The 16,152-nt window shown below is 41.5% G+C and overlaps 1 protein-coding gene across 1 annotated transcript in view; it reads left to right on the forward strand.

The window, feature by feature from the left end:
- Positions 1 to 16,152, forward strand: part of SPTLC3 (serine palmitoyltransferase long chain base subunit 3) — a gene marked incomplete at its 5' end in the record, with an annotated part of 69,963 nt that overhangs the window by 19,847 nt on the left and 33,964 nt on the right. The window contains 2 exons of the mRNA XM_039223310.1: positions 5,886 to 6,105; positions 14,822 to 14,948. Coding sequence (XP_039079241.1) covers positions 5,886 to 6,105; positions 14,822 to 14,948 — 347 coding nt within the window. The remainder of the gene's footprint in view (positions 1 to 5,885; positions 6,106 to 14,821; positions 14,949 to 16,152) is intronic.

Consider the following 16,152-nt stretch of genomic DNA (forward strand, 5'->3'; position numbering starts at 1 on the left):
GGGCAAAGTTCTCCCACCACAAAAGCCTCCCATAAATCAATTTTTTTTCATAATTCCTAAAAAGAGGAATCAGCCAAATCAGACAGTTTCAGGCAGGTATCAAGGTAAGAAACACTAGATACCAAGTCTAAGAAGCTCATAAACTCCATAAAAACAGTTATGAGTAATTAATAGTTACTTAATTAATTACTATAAGAGTAATACAGTAATTAATAGTAATGGCAATAATGTCACCATCCATAAACCATCTGTGTCCCATTATCTATATAGAGAATATGGAGGAACCAGGATTTGGAGGGAGGTCCAGGCCCTGGGTTCAAATCCTATTGTTGTCATCAATAGTGCTGTGTGCTTCATAGGGTTCTTTGTAAATATTAAATAAGATCATAGGACCAGTTCTTGGCAGAAGCCCAGTCCACAGTAAGCCCACAGCAAGGGCAGCTGTCTCCATCATTAAATTTCTTTTTTTTTTTAAATTTATTTCTAGGAGAGAGAGAGAGAGAGAGAGACAGCGTGAGCAGGGGAGGGTCAGAAAGAGAGGGAGTCACAGACTGAAACAGGTTCCAGGCTCTGAGGGGGCAGTCAGCACAGAGCCCGATGCGGGGCTTGAACCCACGAACCACGAGATCATGACCTAAGCGAAAGTCGGATGCTTAACCGACTAAGCCACTCAGGCGCCCCTCCATCATTAAATTTCTTTTCAGTCTAGGAAGTTGCAACGTGGAAAGCAGTAAGCTGTATGCAGAGTGAAGCTGTTGGCTCCTCACCCAGCTGGAGAATGGATGTCAGGGCGAGAAGCTTACTTTATTATGTGTCTGCTATTTACTAAACACCTGGGCTTACTCCTTGCTCCCCATGTGTGATCTGGAGTAAGCCTCCCCTGTACCTTTTTTTTAAAGCATTGTATATATCTTTTAAAGGTTTATTTACATCTGAAAGAGTGCAAGTGGGGACAGGTCAAAGAGAGGGGGACAGACAATCTGTGCTGACAGCACAGAGCCCAAGGTGGAGCTTGAACTCATGAACCAAGCCAGAAGACTGTGACCTGAACCAAAGTCAAACGCTTAACTGACTGAACCGCCCAGGCATCCCCCCAGTGTCTTTGATGTTACTGTGAAGATGAAGACACTTGACTTAAGGCAGATGACTAAAATGAAATAGAGCCAGGGTTTAAACCGGGTAGCTCCTCTGGGACAGAGGCCCCATATCCACAAAAGAGTCTACCCCAGTGTCCCCATCCAATGAAGTAAACACAGAAAAAGTGAAGTCATCCATTTGGCCTTCACCATTTACCTACCTAGGGCTCAGTTTCTTCATCTGTAAAATAGGAAGATTGAAACTTGAAATCTAAAGTTCCATGAGTTCATGACTTGGGGCTTTAAACTACAATCATATTGTTTTAGTGTTCTCATCTGCTTTCTTTTAAGTATTGTTTTAAGACCAGACTCTTGTAGTTTTGTGTCTCTGAAAAGTCATTGTGGTTGAGAAATCTCAAAACTATTCAAAAATATACTAAAGGGGTACCTGAGTAGTTAAGTGTACGACTCTTGATGTCAGCTCAGGTCTTGATCTCAGGATTGTGAATTCAAGCCCCTCGTTGGGCTCCATGGTGGGCATGAGGCCTACTTTATTTAAAAAGGAGAAAATAAATTTAAGTATATATATATATAATATACATACATACACACACACTCACACACTCACATATACACACACATACACTAGAGAAGGGCAATGGGTCCCAAGTAACCTGGGATATAATGTAGTATAACTAGAGTCCAAACTTCCAAAATAAAAAGTATTAAAAAATAATAGCCAGCCCTTCCAGAAAATACATATGTAAACAAATGTTTAAGTCTCAGAACATCATTTCCTCTAAGGATGTAAGCCATTCTCCTCCCCAAAATAATGTAAGTTTAAGGATTGAGAACTTGAACCTATGGTTTAAACAAATAAAAAGAAAAAGAAAGTACTTTATTTTTAATTAGTCCTAGCTGCTCCTTTCTTTTTCTCTCTTCACCTTCTTTTCTTTGTTGGATTATACTTTGGGCCCACCAAGGAGGTTTTTCCACCATGTAAGTTGGCAGATCAGTGGCTTAATGCCCAGTCCTACCAATGGATAATATGCTTTATATGTGGAGGAGAAGGTGGTGAGAGGGAGATTTCAAAAAACAGTCTTGTCACTTAGCTAATACATTATGTAACAGAAAAGATATAAAGAAATTATTCACTGGCTTGCTGGTTTAAGAATAATTCAAGTCCTTTCACAGCTTCAAATGAACGGGTAGAATTATCTCTACCTACAGTTGTATTTTAGTTGTTTTTCTTTTTTTGAAGTCTCTGACACACAACCTTCCATTCAGGAAGAAAAAATAAAACACCATTCTTGTTTTACTTTTTCATTTTTGGCAGTGTTTTTTGACAGCAATTTACAGGAATCACCAGATAGCCTTTTTTATGCATGCACAATCTCAATATACCACTATCAGAAAGGGTTCAATTCCAATTTGGTCTCATTGAGAAAATGAAAACTTAGTGTGGGTGAATATAACTCTTTATAAAAGCTGAGTTCTCCCTAGGACCCACGTGTGCCCTGCATTAACTCCAGAAATCAGCAGTATTGTAGAGTCATTAATCTTAGAGGAAGAAATATAAACCAGGTGGGCAGACTCCTAACATCAGCTAGAGCAGCCCCAGCGAAGGATAGCTAATTAGCTGCCTTGAGTGTCTGCAAACTGTTCGGCATTAACTCTGGCTCCTGCCAAATTCAGTTCCAGAACAAAGAATGGCTCTTTGTGACATGTGAGGTTTTTAGCATAGTTGTGTTACCAACTTATTACATGTTAAAGATGAGAAGTAGATCCTAGAATTTTGAGGGCATATAGCCATTTATTATGTATGACACCCATGTGCCTCTTTCCTAGAAGATTCTACACAGAGCATTGTCAAAGGCTCCCAATTTCTCAAGTCGGGCCTCACTGCAACCATTTCCTTCCCTGAGCTCCTCCTACAAAAAAGAATGACTCAATGAGTGCTCATTATGTGTCAGACGCTTTACAAACATTATTTCTAGGCTTCCTTAGAAAGACCTTATGAGAAGGGTTCCACCATCATGCTTATTTTACATGAAGCAAAGAACATCATGTAAGTTGCCCAAGTCCTCAGCTGGTAAGTGGTGTGGCTACAATCTAAGCTTAGGCAGATGGCTGTACCTTCTACTCTCAATGCAAACCATGTTAACAAACAATTAACCTAAGAAAATACTGGAATTAACTCACAGACTTATATAAGAGAAGATGACTGTATTTGGTTTCCATTTCATTAAAATCTGAAAACAGCCATTCAGACTGGCCTTGTGAAAAACAAAAATGCAGTAAGCCAGCTTTATTAAAATTACCAACTTCTGCTCTGCAGAAGACCATGCCAATAGAATGAGAAGACAAGCCACAGATGAGGAGAAAATATTTGCAAAAGATGCATCTGATAAAGGATTGTTATCTAAAATACGCAAAGAACTCTTAACACTCACCAGTAAAAAGCAAACAACCTGATTAAAAAGACCTTGACTTACACCTCACCAAAGAAGATATATAAATGGAAATTCACATATGAAAAGATGCTTCACAACATATGTCATCGGGGAAATGTAAATTAAAGAAACAAGATACCACTACACATCTGGTAGAAGGCCAGAATCTGGAGGAATGACAACAGTAAATGCTGGTGAGGATGTTCAGCAACAGAAAGGCTTATACTCGTTCTGGGAATGCAATATGTACAGCCACTTTGGAGTGGCTTCTTGGCGGTTTCTTACAAAATGAAACATATTCTTACCATACAATCCAGCAATCATGCTCCTTGGAATTTACCCAAAGCATTTGAAAACTTGTCCACACAAAACCCTGCACGTGGATGTTTATAGCATCTTTATTCATAATTGCCAAAACTTGGAGGCAACCAAAACGTCCTTCAGTCAGGGAATGAATGAGTAAACTGTGCTACATCCAGACAATGGAATGCTATTCGGCACTAAAAAAGAAACAAGCTCTCAAGCCATAAAAAGATATGGAAGAAACCTAAATGCATATTAATAAGCGGAAGAAGCCAACCTAAAGCCTACCCAGTGCATGATTTCAACTATATGGCATTCTGGGTAAGGCAAACCTTTGGAGAGAGTGCAAAGATCAGTAGTTGCCAGGGATTGGGTGGGGAGAGGAATGGATAGGCAGAATACAGTGGATTTTAGGGTGGTGAAAATAGTCTGTAAGATAGCCTAAGGATGGGTAGATGTCCTCATACGTTTGTCCAAACTTCTAGAATGCACAACACCAAGAAGCAACCCTCGTATTAACTCTGGACTTTGGGTGACTAAGATATGGCAACATAGGTTCATTTGTAATAAAGGCATCGCTCTGGTTGGGGATGTTGATAATAGGGGAGGTTATGCAGATGTGAGGCAGGGAGTGCGTGGGAAATCTCTGTATCTTCTGCTTAACTTTGCTATGGCCTTAAAATGCTCTAAATAATAAAATCATTTAAAGAAACCAAAAGTACAAATGCTGCACTTGACCATCATCACTCCCTCCAGACCAACACCGCTTGGCCTGGGTCACTGCACAACCAGCTGGACTGTTTTGACTGAATCGATCTGACACTTAAGTTTATTTTTGTAATACATTAAATTTAATACATAAACTAATTAGGAAGAAGGGAGAAGTTCAACTTTCTGTTTGCATCAATCGATTAGTTCTTGAACTAAATTGAAGGGTTGCTTGAGTTGTTTGACAAGCTCCTTTGTGTGGTGAGGGTGAGAGTCTGTGTGTTTTCATAGAACTCGCCTGTCAGTGCAGTCAAAACTGTGTGGTTGTAGACACAGCTTCCCAAGTGTTCTGACAACTGATTAAAGCCAAAAGTTCTTTTCAATCCACTGAGTTCCAAAGGTGCCATGTAAATATGAATTTTACTTATATATTTACTTCATATTTTTCCCTTTGCTGGAGGACTTGAAGTGATTTTGCAATTTACAATACCATGAAAAATTAAGCACTTAGGACTAAAGCAAAAGGTTTCATATATGGCAGTGGTTCTCAAAGTGTTGTTCTCAACCAGTGGTAAGATTATCTCCTGGGAGCTTGGTAGAAATACAAATTTTCAGCCCACCCCAAACCTGCTAAATGAGGATCTCTGTGGGGAGTGGGAGGGAGGCAGTAATCTGTGTTTTAACAAGCCATTCATGGGATTTTGATGCTCACTCAAGAATGAGAACCATTGCCCTAAGGAATAAAAAGATGAGACACTACCAAATACCTCAAATAAGCCCTTGCTGCCAATAAGCACTGAAGAAGAGATCCTAAGATCTCTATTGTGCTTTCATTAATACTGTGTGTCTTAAGCAAAGTTCTTCTATGTGTTTTTAATTCTTTCCTTTAATCCCTGGCAACTCAAGCCCTGAGTTTAGGTCAGACAGAACTGGTCAAGCAGACAGTAGCAACCTGATAAAGATGGATTACCATTGAGCAATTTAATTAAAACTAGAAAAATACCTAGAATCTAAAATGGTCAGTCTAGTTACACTAGTTGACTTTACAAATAAATTGATCAACAATGCAGTGTTTACTTGGGAATTAGCTATAACAACTCAAAGCACTTAAATCTATTGAAAGTGAATTATTTTTTTCAAGTAAAATAATACCAGATTAGCTTTAAAAGATTAAGAGAATTGTCTTAGCAAAATGGAATATGCCTTAAGAATAAAGGAATTGTATATCCCTGTCATGGCTGACTGGTGTCAGGGCAGGCTGTCTGAGAAGTATTGGAAGGGAGACCATCACAGAGCTTCCCAGGAAAGTGTATACAAGTGACAAGCATTTCTCCTTATGCCCTAGCATGGAAGGTTCCATCGTGAATCTGCCCCAGATCGTGGCTCTAAAGAAGAAATACAAGGCTTACCTCTACATAGATGAAGCTCACAGTATTGGGTCCGTGGGCCCAACTGGCCGGGGTGTTGTAGAATTCTTTGGACTGGACCCTCAAGATGTTGATGTGTTTATGGGCACATTCACCAAAAGCTTTGGAGCCTCAGGAGGTTACATAGCTGGAAAGAAGGTAAGAGAGGAACTCCTTGTGTCTATTTTAAAACCTGAACACTCTGAGGACATAGTCTACAGGGCATCTCTGGATTCCGTGAGAACTTCTGTTCACTTCGCCACACCTCAATAGACTGTGGCTACCCAGATACAGTGGGTTCACAGCCAAGTAGGCCCAGAATGTCAAAGAATTCGCTCTCTAATAGTAAAGAGTAATCACATTGTAATAAAATGACCATACCAGCAGTGTACACAGACAGAGGCTTAGTACAAGGAGAGGGATGGTTAACTCTGCAGGGTAGTATCTAAGGAGTCTTAGAATAAATATCAGTCTTGTAGACAAAGAATGGGGAAGGGTATATTTCTAAAAAGAGGGAATAATGTATACTAAACCACAGAAATGATAAGGGGATGTTACAGAACTGGAAGTAGTTTGGTTTTTGTGCCATAAAAAACATAAAACACATAACAGCAACAGTGGGCAAAGGTCAGATATTAATGAGGTTGACCCTATGCAACAACTTCTGGGTTTTAAGAGTATTAATCAAAGCCATCATAAGATCAGAAATGCCTTTTCAAGACATTTTCTCTGCTAAATAATTCTTTCCCACATTTTGGATAAGCCATACATCACCCTCTAATATCTTCTTTTATAAGATTTTATTTATTCATTTATTTTAAGTGATTTCTACCCCCAATGTGGGGCTCAAACTCATGACCCCAAGATCAAGAATCACATGCTATGCCAACTGAGCCAGCCAGATGCTCCTCTAATATCATATCTATAAGATTTAAAATTCTGATCTGTTGGAATCAGACTATTGAGTGTGATCCCACAGTGTTCTTTCACAGAGTATATAACACTTGCCTTATGTCTCTCCCTCTCTCTCTCCCCCCACACTCCCACTATCTGTCCCTCTCCCACACTTGTGCTTGCTCTCTCTCTTTCTCTCAAATAAATAAATAAACTTTAAAAAAAATAATAAGAATAAAATAAATTAAAGAGAGGAGGGAAGGGAGGAAGAAAGATAAATGAAAAATTTAAACATGGATTTGAGGGATAAAGAAGCCAGTTGTCTGCCCTTTATCCAAGTCCTGTTAGGTATGTCATACAGCCTGTACACCTGTCCCAAAGCAACTTGTAACAGTGATGTTGACTTCCCCGAAGGGGCACACCAGGCCCAAAACCAGTACATGCAGGTGGCATCAACAGTTTCTCCAAAATTCCCAATTCCTTTCTCGTTATGACCAGAACAAACAAGAGTTCAGTCTCCTGGTAAACCAGTTAGACAAATTAGAAATTGCAGCAGAAAACAAGTCTGTTCACTAAAGCCCATGATTTAAAACAACAGATTTCATTGTGGCCCCTTACCTTGCCATGAGATGCACAAATGCCTCAAATGTTCAGAGTTTTCAGTGGTCTTGACCCTTCAATAAGCATTACTTTCTTCTGAGCTCAAAGCATTGTTTTCCGTCCTCCCTACACTGACCTTTGGGAATTAGCCGGGTAATGCTCAAAACATAGGAAATGCCTAGGATCCTACAAAATTTAGCTAAATCTGGTGAAAGGTTAAACATTCCCTTCTCAGTTGTTGAAGCAAGGGGATCAGAGGGTCTCTAATTTAGGAGGTCCCTTATTCGGGCTACATTGCTTTGTGAGCTTGTGGTTTTATGATTACTTTAGCAGCCGTTCTGAGCCACAAAATTTTTAACCAAGCATAACTATGTTTCCTAACCAAGGGCACCTGAACAAACTGAAGCAAGCATATCCTTGAAATGTTGTCAAATTTGGTAGATGTCACATTTTCCCCTTAGAGCTCCTTCATCTGATACCTGCTTTAAACAAAGACCCCTGATTGGCCTGCGGTCAGGTCCAGCTCACTCGGGTTCTTACTCTCCATTCTCAAGTCAGTAGGACTGTTGTAAAAGTGTATGTGTTCTTATCTATCTCACTTGTGTTCATTTGGGACAGACACTGGGTAATTGTGGAAAATTATTATTTATATTAATCGCAATGCAGAAAAATGTTCATTTCCTTGCTATTTAAAATACCCATTATGTGGAAACTTATTTGACAATAAACTGTTTGTAAAAAAAAGAAAAAAAAATACCCATTCTCTGCATGCTTGGATCCAGAGAACTGCATCGTCCCTCCCCCACCCACTTCCTTTCCAGAGCCTCGTCTTCTGCTCCATGCAGTGTATAGCAAATTGGTAAATTTGCTGCAGTCTCTGAATTTACCACTAGATGGCAGCGAGAATTAGAGAGTGTTTGGCAGAGGTCCATTATTCCATACAGAGGCTTACTGCACTAAAATAGCAAGATCCGAAACCTAGAAAACATAGGGCAGTTTCCAAGACCTAGAAGGCAAGCAAGAGACAGGAGGCCACTTGAGAAAGTGTTTATATGTGCCATTCCCTGATGAGTTCAAAATCAGTCAAATACACACCTGTCTGGAATGGTTTTGGTGAGTCTGATAAACCGAGATAAACTGGTTTCCTTCCAACCTAATGTGCCTAAGAGTTAATGGAATTTTTGTATCTGCTTGTCTGTGCCTTTCATTTTTTACATGTTTGTCTTATTTTTTAATGTTTATTTATTTATTTATTTTTGAGAAGGACCATACATGTGCAAGTAGGGGAGGGGCAGAGAGAGAGAATCCCAAGCAAGGAATTCAGGCAGGACGTGGGACTGGATCCTACCAATCTATCCCAAGGAGCCATGAGATCAAGACCTGAGCTGAAATCAATAATCCCATGCTTAACCAACTAAGCGACCCAGATGCCCCAAGTCATGTCAATTTTATTTTATTTTATTATTTTTTTTAAATATTTTTTTATTTATTTCTAGGAGAGAGAGAGAGAGAGACAGTGTGAGCAGGGGAGGGTCAGAGAGAGAGGGAGTCACAGACTGAAACAGGCTGCAGGCTCTGAGCTGGCAGTCAGCACAGAGCCTGACGCGGGGCTCGAACCCCCGAACGGCGAGATCATGACCTAAGCGAAAGTCGGACGCTTATCCGACTAAGCCACCCAGGCGCCCCAAGTCATGTCAATTTTAAATTATGTGTAGTTTCCATTTAAATCATAGTTTTCATTCATTCCCCTGGATTTTGGATTATGTTTTCAAAAAAAGTTTCACTTTGAGTTTGTTTTCAGCTATGATTTTTAACTGGTAGGTCATTGGATTGGACAAATGCTAACAGTTTTAATCTGAAAGAAATCTTTCCACTTACCTATTTAAGTAATTAGAGTACAGCTTTCAGAGTTTAATCATATTTTCTCCTGAATATTTTGCAGGGTATACTTCATTTTGGGGATATACTGCAAAATACCCAGGATTCTAACCTTTGAGTACAAAAGCAACAAAAGTAACCATAAAAATGTTAGAGTGTACACACTAGGACTTTACATTTTTCGGAAACCCTAATAATTTCAATTTTACTATGTTCGTGGAGTTCTTAGTAAATCTTGAGATTTGGAAATAATTACTTGGGTCAAAAAATCTAGAAAATAAACAACTATCTGCCTCTCTTTTTAAATGTCAATGTTAGGGTTAGAAGTAGAGGGACTATATTCCTTTTTTTTTTTTTTTAATTTTTTTTTTTTTTTATTTCTAGGAGAGAGAGAGAGAGACAGCATGAGCAGGGGAGGGTCAGAGAGAGAGGGAGTCACAGACTGAAACAGGCTCCAGGCTCTGAGCTGGCAGTCAGCACAGAGCCCGACGCGGGGCTCGAACCCACGAACCGCGAGATCATGACCTAAGCGAAAGTCGGACGCTTAACCGACTAAGCCACCCAGGCGCCCCAGAGGGACTATATTCCTAATAGCAGTTTCTAGGAGGCTCTAGAAGTCTTTGCAAGGTTGGCCAAATTCAGGACTACAGTCTACGCTAGCCACCAGATATGTCATGGAAAGAAAAGTGCTTGGAAACAAGCAAAGGGAGAAAAAAATGATTTGGTGCTAAGTTAGGACCACAGAGAGTAGAGATTCTGTCTTGGCCTCAGGCTTGCTGCCACAGAATGTCCAACAAATTCATCTCTGCTTGTTGCAACTTCCTGCCCTCGCCCCCACCTTCTCTCCCCACCTTAGGGAGACCGCCCAAACGGTCTCTCCAGAGCTGCTTTGTTCACTTTGAGTTTAGAGCTGCTGTAGATGATCTGTGAACAACCCAACTTGGAACATTCTGACCTTTCAAGACCTGTGAGGTGAAATGTCAGATAATGACTTCTCTCCACCTGTTAGAGCTCCATGCCATGAATGGCTTCTTTGAAGAATACTTAAGCTGATGGGGCTAGGTTTCTTACTTTATTTTTTAATGTGTGTGTTGATCCAGTTGCTGAGGAGGTGTGGTAAACACCAAAGACCCTGATTTGGGGAGTCCAAGTGTGTTTCAGGCATGGATCCTGAGTCCCCTTGAATGCCTGCTACTAACCACTGGCTTTCCATAGACTGAGCAGATTGCAAGCGAGGGAAGCAAAGGTAGTGTTCATGATTGATAGGTCGCAGGGCTAGAATTCTGGGGGAGGGAAGTCAGACAGGGCAGCCAAGTTTGGGGTGAGTGTTAGCCCCAGAAGCCTGTGTGCCAGACAAAGGCAGGCCTCTCGCAGAAGCCAGCTCAGTCCCAGCTGTATTTAACAACCCTTTGAAGTAAATGGGGGTCATGGTATGAACACCAAGATGTTTATTCTAAGAGCCTCCTGTCTGATTTCCTTAGCAAACCACCCTTGCCCTTGAACTCTAGGCCTATGGGTAGAAAAAATAATCAGGGTTTTGAACTTACAAAAGGACTTGGAAACCTCAGTAGGAGGAGACCTCTAACCCATCCTGAAGGAAGACATAACCCAGACTTTCCTTGAAAAGACCAAAGCCAACTCTTAATTCATGGCTCCTGGTGCCCGATAGGGAAACAAGAGGAGGGAATGAGAAATCAGGCATCAAGATCTTCCTTGATGCTCAGCAGAAGTTACTTAAAGAGCCCCACTTTCTGAACCCACAAGAAAACTAGCCCTATCCACAAACTCAGACCTTCAAAGGAAGGGGACCCAGTCTAAAAGAAATAAGATGGTGGGCAAGATAGTCTTAATGTTAAAAGAGAAAGATAACTGCATTGATGAGGCATTTGTTCAAACTAAATATGCATATGACCTTGGCTTTATGAAATTTCCCAATTTGGAAAGGAAAATTAGGGGTTAAGGATATAGAAAAGAACCCTTTAGGGACCCAAAGAAGCTTTGATTTGTTTCTTTGTCTGATCTTTTTCAGTGATGCCCCAAGACTAAGAGACTATTTCTATTCTTATTCCTGAGAATACAGCTTAGTAGCCACCTATATCCCCTATATACTTCAGGGACTTTCACCATCCTTCCTCAATCCCTAAAACCCCTCTACTTTTCATTTGATCATCAGCATTTACCAGGATCCTGATAGGTATCCACTATTCTGGATTTCAGATGACTGTGTAATCTATCTCTGCTCTCAAGGGGGTCTTACTCCCCTTGGAGAAATGAGAGAAATAGCCCCAAAGCATTTTGAGACTGATGTGATTCAGTCTGTAGTTTAGTGCTGTTAACATTTGAGTATATTAGGGATTCTCCCCCACCTCCCCCCAAAAAGGAGCAATCTGTGGATCAAAGAAAGCACCACAGTGAAGTACAAGTGCAGGTGGTAGTGCTCTCTGTGCTCCCCTGCCTGCCTCACCACATGCCAAGCTAGCTCTTCTGGTCTGGAGAAGTATTGTAGTGTGGTGCTAAGGGTGACGACTCCAGAATCAGGATCTTTGGGTCCGAATCCTTGTAATTCAACCATATTTTGGTTGGATAATGAGCCACCCAAGCACCCCTTTAAAGATTTTTTTGTTTTTTATTTACTGGGGCGTGGGGGGGAGGGACAGAAAGAGAGAGAGAAAGAGAGACAGAGAATCCCAAAAGGCTCCATGCTGTCAGCGCAGAGCCCTATGAGGGGCTCTATCTCACAGACCGTGAGATCATGACCTGAGCCTAAATCAAGAGTCGGACACTTAACCAACTGAGCCACCCAGGTGCCCCCTACGTACTACATATATATTAGCTCATTTAATTTTCATAGTGAGCCTGAAGTTAGTATTACTATTATCTCATTTTTCAGAGAAGAAAATTAGAGGAAGAGGCTTAGTAAGTTGCCGATGGTCACATATTAATAAGTGGCAGAACCAGGATTTGAACCCAAGCAGTCAGGTTCCAGAGCTTGTCCTGTAACTCCTTGGTCACGCTTCCCTTCAAGGGGGTAACTGTCATGGGAGCTCCTCCCTCTACTCCTGATTGACTCCTTATGCTTTGCTGATAAGATTCCATCTTCATTCCTAGAACATGCCCATGCCTTTCCCCTCCTCTGCCTCTGTCCAAATCCATCCATCCTTCAAGGCCAGATCACCTCCTAGAAACAGCCCTTTCCAGCCCTGGTCCACATGAGCCCCCATCATCCTGTCCCTTGTGCCCTACCCACTCTCTCCTACTTGGCTTCTCCAGCATTGGCCGGAGGCACCAACTCTCAACACAGAAAGAAAACCTTTGCTGCTGCTCATGGAGCAGCACTGAGCATAATGCTCTGAATAACAGCCTGGCTTCAGCTATGCTAGGAAATGGCCACTTCTCTCTCTCTCTCTGAGCTGCACACTTCCCCACCCCCAATCCTCCAGAGTGAATTTTCCAAATGCTATGTGGCCAATGCTTTAAGTCGGGCCATCATTATGCATAGTTTTCAACTATGGTGAAAACCCACCCAACTGCTTGTATTAGATTCACTATACAAAAGAATAAATAGAAACTTAATTTTAATTTTAATGTAAGTGGCCGCCAGGGAATAGCCTTTCTAGCCTCCTTCTCTTCTTAGACTCTCATATCTAGTACAGAGCCTGGAGCAATTTCTTGTGCAAATTTGCTGAAGGAAAAATGAAAGCAGGGAAGAAGTCCCGGGGGTAGGGAGAAAGAGAAAAAGGAAAGAAAAGGAGAAGAAAGGATAGGGAAGAGAAGGGAAGAAGGAAATACTTAGAAATGGAGAGGAGAAAAAGATTTACATGGAGAATTTGAAACAAAAGAAAGAAAGAGGGAATCAGAGTAAAAGAAAATGAAGAAATGAAGAGTGAAATGAAGGACAATTGAGAAAAGTTGGGGAAGAAGGATGATGGAAGAGAGAATTTAGAATGAAGGACACATTGAAGGAGGCAGGAAGGGACAGAATGGAGCTTCCAGTTCCCCATGGGCTAGGTAGATGCGTCACATCACCAACCACCTTTGGTGAGATAGGCCATTCACTTTCTGAAGAAGATGAGTCAAGAATGTTTAAAATGCTGGGGTACCTAGGTGGCTCAGTTGGTTGGGCATCTGACATCAGGTCAGCTCATGATCTCACACTTCATGGGTTCGAACCCTGCATTAGGCTTGTTGCTGTCAACATGGAGTCCACTTCTGATGTGTTTCCCTTCTCTCTCTGTCCCTTCCCAACTCGCATGCTCAACTCTCAAAAATAAAATATTAAAAATTTTCAGAAAAAAAGAATGTTTAAAATGCTTGTGAGCAACCATACCACCCATTCTCCAAACAAGATGGAAAAGCGAAGGGTGGGCACAGTGAAGGGTGGGCTTAGGGGTGGAAATGGGTGTAGCTGATGCAGGGAGTTGAGAAGATGGACCTGCCCAAAGCACCTTCATGAAGGAATAGATCGGAGAAGACACCTCAATAAGATTCTAAAGTATCTCCTCATCTTTGAAGAGAAGGTGGCTGATCCTTTACAGACTCACTGCTAATGCAGAGAGCTAGCATCAGGCCATTAGCTTTTCTGCAGAACATCCTGAGCCAGCACAGGTGGACCAGTGGATGATCCAATCAGCTGACAGATGCTTGAGCACCTCCAGATGCGGGCTTACGACCCTCCCCACTGTAGCGTTGCAATATTGGAGCTTCTTAAGACTTTCAGCAAGCTTACCCGGGACCTTATATTTGGCCTCAGAAGTCAGGCATGCAAGTGAAGAATCATTCCTACTTCTAAAGACTAGCAGTCTGCAGTGGGTCAGCACTCCAAATAGTGTTGCACAAAAATTGCAATAGCTCTCTTCTGACCAAGGCATAACCAGAGTTTATCTGGTCCTAATCTATACTCTAGTTTAGTTTCCCACCTCTCCCTTCTGCCACTCCCTACCCCTGAGTTTTCTTTTCTTCTTTATCTGTCTTCATTCTTTAAGACCATTCCACCTCTTCACTGAAGCCCTCCTTCCCACTCTGCTCCTGCTAGCAATACCCATCTCTGTTCTCTGCAATCTTATCGCCCTGTTGCCTATACTGGTTTGCATGTCTTGTTACTCTTCCTCCCATTACTTTTCCATAGGCACATCTAATGTATGCTCAAGGGCAAGAACCACATCGTGTATTCTTTGAAGACTCCTAAATACCAAGCCAATGCTCATACATGCTAGCTATTCAACAAATGTTTGGGAAATAATTTTTCCTTTACACATGTGGTTTTGCCTTACAGATCTCAACTCCAGATTCTCAACATCCCACTTTTGTATGCCATGTAGGTTTTGAGGGAGAGACTAAGAAAATGAGATAGCAAAAAATAGTTTGGTGATGCCCCCTTGAAAATCAGACCACATTCAAGAATCAAATCTCTTGTGCTATGGTGGGTGGGGAGGGAACTAGATATAATTCTCACCACAAACTGAGACTTATTTGCCTTCTTTTGGGGATTCCTCTTATATTAAAGGACCTTGTGGATTATTTACGAGTTCACTCACATAGTGCTGCTTATGCTACATCCATGAGCCCACCGATAGCAGAGCAAATCATCAGATCAATGAAATTTATCATGGGACTGGATGGGACCACACAAGGTAAGAGGGTCTGCAGGGAGCACGACTCCCATAAATCCTTCGTTAGACTTCTCCCTGTCCCCCTTCAACCTTATCAATCTGCCCCCATCTCAAATATGTAACTTTGTCTTCACCCAATTTGTAAATCAATGTGTACAACCCCAATTTGTACATGATATATAATAGCCCATAGTACAAAAATATACTAAAACAGCTGCCACTACACACAAAAAAAGAAATAAATGATTTTTTTAAGCAAAGAAAACTTTCTAATTCACCTCTTAATGTGATCAGCAAAGTTGTATAATTTTGTGTGATCAGTTGCATTAAAATGAAGCAAGCAGTGGTACGTGTTTGCCTGTGCCTGCTTGGGGCCATCACTTGTGTTTTCCCGGGAACAAACCAGGGCTTTGGCAGGGGTTGGTTACCATTACCCACTTGAGGATATGTGGACAAAACACACACAATAACCTCCCAGCCACTTTTTGGACATTGGGTCACCAGAGCCAAAGTGTGCTTCTTTGCTCATCCCAAATGAGCTTAATTGTCTTTTTGAAAAATTGTTTCATCAAAGCCTTTTGGAACTTTCCTTCTGTCTCGTAGATGTAGTTTACAGAGCTTCTACCACATATCACAGTGGGTGGGGTTACAATGATGAATAAGGCAGTTCTTGCTGCCAGGCAATCAAGTGAGTGCATTTATGGAAGTAGCAAATTATCTTGGCCCCGGGGTGGTCACTGAGCCATAAAATCCACCTCCCAGTTGGTAGGAAGCCCTCCATTATTGAGTGCAACCTTCCAAGCCTACTGTTTCAGTAGAAGCATGGGAAGATCCATTTCCCAATTTTGTTAAAACAGCAGAGTACTTAATTCACATACACATTTTACCCCGAAGTCTCCCATATACAACAGATCGGAACAGGACTGAGCTGTTTGAAGTAATGTCTCTACCTACCTCCATGCTGGCAGTCCCTGAGGCCCTAGGCTCCCCAGGACACTGGTTTGAAAACCCCTGAGATAGACCTTTCCTGTTCATTACAGCAGGAGATTGGCTTGCAGAGGGATTTCCTCCTTCCATGTAAAATGCAGTGCTTGATTGTTCTCCGAAGTCTCTTCCAACCTTGTCTTTGGGGTTTTACGCTTCTGTCTCTTGTTGAATCATCTGTGTGAAGAGGAAATAAAAATCCAATCTAGGGAGTCTACGTGGTACAGTGGTTAAGGGCACA

This window comes from Hyaena hyaena, unplaced genomic scaffold (genome assembly GCF_003009895.1).
Source record: "Hyaena hyaena isolate Hyena2069 unplaced genomic scaffold, ASM300989v1 scaffold_1317, whole genome shotgun sequence".
In the NCBI taxonomy this organism is placed as follows: Eukaryota; Metazoa; Chordata; class Mammalia; order Carnivora; family Hyaenidae; genus Hyaena; species Hyaena hyaena.